This window comes from Loxodonta africana, chromosome 2 (genome assembly GCF_030014295.1).
Source record: "Loxodonta africana isolate mLoxAfr1 chromosome 2, mLoxAfr1.hap2, whole genome shotgun sequence".
In the NCBI taxonomy this organism is placed as follows: Eukaryota; Metazoa; Chordata; class Mammalia; order Proboscidea; family Elephantidae; genus Loxodonta; species Loxodonta africana.
This window is the reverse complement of record NC_087343.1, coordinates 206,634,042-206,637,516: the sequence shown is the minus strand read 5'-3', so window position 1 is coordinate 206,637,516 and position 3,475 is coordinate 206,634,042. Positions and strand designations below refer to the sequence as shown.

Below are 3,475 nucleotides of genomic sequence, written 5' to 3'. Positions count from 1 at the left end.
TCATTGAAGACCATCATTTGCTTTCTGCTTGTGTAAAGAATCCTAGAGAGTTTATTTTATTTTAGTCATCTTATAGAGCTGAAAATGGCAAATTTGATGTTAAGCAATCATCTTTTTTATTTATGGAATCAACAGTGATATGCCTGTCTTCTTCACTATGTTGTATTTTATATTTGTTTATTGTTGGGAGTTCCATAATATTGCTTTCCCGTACTCCCTGTCCAGGTTCATTGCTGGACGTGTTTTAAGATAGCAACACTGTGCTGTTAGTCAGCCAAGGATGTCTATACTCCTCCACCCATCTTTCTCTGTTTCCCTCAGCTTTTTCTTCCATTTGGTGTTTGATCTAGTTCTTTATCCCTTCATTTGATTCTTAAAGTTCCAGGACTGACATTTGTAACATTTTTGCTTGGCTTTTCATGTTTTTGCTGCAGAGGGGTGGGATGAAGTGTCTGTCTAGGGTGCCAGGTTGGCTCCATCCCCTTATTAATTTTTTTGTGGGAAGTACATATGTGTGTGTGTGTATATATATATACACAGACACATTATCATTATATATATGTTGTCATTATGTATATACCACAAAACATTTTCCGTTTCAACATTTTTACATGCGAAATTCAGTAAATTAAATTGAACTTATGTTTGGCAAAATTTTGTTCTGATTATAAGTTTAACTTTTTTATATATTTTCTTTACCATATAAGGGAAGTGATGTAAAATGTTCCTGGTGTAAAGTGTTTCTGATTCCATTATACACAACCACTCCACCAACCAAACCCATTTCTCTTTTTACAGAATACCTTTCAGTGATATTTTTATGGTCCTCAAAAGAACATACATATTCATAATTATTTTGCAAATGAATGGCTATAGATTTTCCTTTCTTCTATAATACTAAATGTAGCATTTCAAAAAAAAAATTGACACAACATTCTTTCTAGGTTTATCAATGTTTTAAGCATGGGTAAATACAGAAGATAAAATTTAACATAAATATTGCTAAGGATAACACTTTAGGCTTTTTAAGACTAAAAGATTTAGTGAGAGCTTTTAACTTACCATACATGTATGACTGGGGCTTCCTTATTCATAACACCAGAACTCTTACCCAACTGCCAATTCAAATTACTCAGAATCCTCAGAAAGGATAGATTTTGAAAAATGATATATTTTAATGAACTTATATGTTAAACTGGAAGCCCTAGTGGTGTAGTGGTTAAGTGCTATGGCTGCTAACCAAAGGGTTGGCAGTTTGAATCTGCCAGGTGCTCCTTGGAAACTCTATGGGGCAGTTCTACCCTGTCCTGTAGGGTCGCTATGAGTCGGAATTGACTTGATGGCACTGGGTTTGGTTTTTGGTTTGTTTTTTTTTTTTATTTTATTCATTAAACTTACATAAAGTACATCTATATAATAACAATCTATAATCTCCATTTATTTTTGAACACGTGAGTTTTAACTAATAAGGTAGAGTAAGCCTAAGCAATTCCCTATAAATTTCTTGATTAAAATATTTTTTCATGATATTCTTGATGGCATATTTTATTTGTTCATTTCTAAGACTATAGATAATTGGGTTGAAGAGGGGGGGAATTATGGAATAGAACACAGAAAGGACCACATCCTGAATGGTTGCAGAGATTGCAGATGGCCTTAGGTATATGTATACAAGTGAGCTGAGGAAGATCGATACCACAAGAATATGAGGGATGCAGGTGGAAAAGGCTTTTGCTCTGACTGCTCCACTTGGGAACTTGAGCACAGTAGAAAATATGTGAATGTAAGACCTGATAATGAAAATGAAACAGCCTCCACCAATCACAAGACTAGAGACAATGTTTATGATCTCATTGCTGAAGGTGTCAGAGCAGGAGAGCTTCAGTAGAGAGGGGATGTCACGGAAAAATTGATGAATAACATTGGACTGACAAAAGGGCAACCTGAAGGTGTTGCCTGTGTGAAATCCTGAGTAGACCAGACCACTGAGGATGGAAGCCAGTGTCATCTGGACACAAACCTGAGAGTTCATGATCATAGAGTAGTGGAGAGGCTGGCAGATGGCCACATAGCGGTCATGGGCCATGATGGTGAGGAACAGTGTCTCCACATATATAAAGAAAATCACTAGGAAGACCTGAGTTACACACCCTGCTTTTGAAATCACACTGCTGTCAAACAGGGAATTGACACATGAATTAGGGACCGTTACAGAAATGTAGCATGCATCCAAGATGGACAGATTCCTGAGGAAGAAATACATGGGGGTGTGAAGGCTCTTGTCCTGGGTGGTGACAATAACAATGAGAAAATTCCCAATGAGAGTCAGCAAATACATCAGAGAGAAGGATACGGCATGCAAAACCTGTAGTTCCCATTCATCAGAAAACCCCATCAGGATAAATTCCATCATTGTGGTAGAATTCGACATCTCTGGGTAAGGCAGCTCATACCTGAGAGGCAATGACAGAGGCCCTGAAAACATGAAGAATTAAGTTATGAAAAAATGGCTTTCAGTTGTTTTTCCCTTGCAACCTTCCTGATTGTAATTGCTATTGATGTCCCTCAGAACCCTGGTGGCACAGTGGTTAAGAGCTATGGTTGCTAACCAAAAGGTCAGCAGCTCGAATTCAACTGCTGCTTCTTGGAAGCCCTATGATGCAGTTCTTCTCTGTCCTGGGGTTGGTATGAGTCAGAATTAAATCAAATTAAATCAATGTCAATGGGTTTGTCGTTGTTGTTTTGGTTATTGATGTCACTATATTTTGGAAGATAAATTACTTAGTGCTTCATCACTCTCCATAATATTCTTATTCCTATCGTAGGAATGAAGTGAAAATCGGGACCATTTTCTCATAAACAGAACACATATAACTTTTTACTACAGATTTTTATATATTTCCAAGCGAATATGTAATTTTCTCATGATAAAATAGATGTAAAAGTAGATAGAGCCCCTGGTGGTATAAACAGCTAACATACTTGCTATCCAAAAGATTGCGTGTTTGAATCCACCTAGAGGTGCTTCGGAAGAAAGCATTGGTGATTTACTTTTAAAAAGGCATTGAAAATGCTGTGGTGTACAATGCTACTCTAACACACGTGGGATCACCATGATTCAGAGTTGACTAGATGGCAACTTTTTTTTTTTTTTTAATATCGATTTTGAGTTTTTCATAGAGTTGGCTTTTTAAAGGAACTTTGGAAATAATGTTGTTGGATAATTGGAAAAATAAATCTTTAAATATTTTTCCAGTCTTACATTCTTATTTTGAGGCTATAGGTAATACTGGGGAACATAATCTCCTTGAAGAACTAATACCATAAGCTTAATAATGTCCAGATTGTCTTTTACCACTATGACATACAATATTGAAATCATTTGAAACTTTACTTAAGGCAATATCTCAGGCTGATCGAAATCTCCTCACCTCACGCATTTACCCCACACTTAATCTGCTTCTCATTTTCTGTA

General features: G+C 36.4%; 1 protein-coding gene across 1 annotated transcript; it reads right to left on the bottom strand.

Annotated features, from left to right (window-relative positions):
• Positions 1 to 1,399: 1,399 nt before the first annotated feature.
• On the bottom strand, positions 1,400 to 2,690 carry LOC100675824 (olfactory receptor 14C36-like). The gene has a single exon (XM_010602245.3). The coding sequence runs from the start codon at positions 2,483 to 2,485 to the stop codon at positions 1,463 to 1,465; it is 1,023 nt and encodes a 340-aa protein (XP_010600547.3). The 5' UTR covers positions 2,486 to 2,690; the 3' UTR covers positions 1,400 to 1,462.
• Between the last annotated feature and the right edge of the window lie 785 nt (positions 2,691 to 3,475).

What these genes read in the sequence shown, in the direction of transcription:
- LOC100675824 (XM_010602245.3), bottom strand. Translation starts at nt 2,485, where the DNA reads ATGTTTTCAGGGCCTCTGTCATTGCCTCTCAGGTATGAGCTGCCTTAC.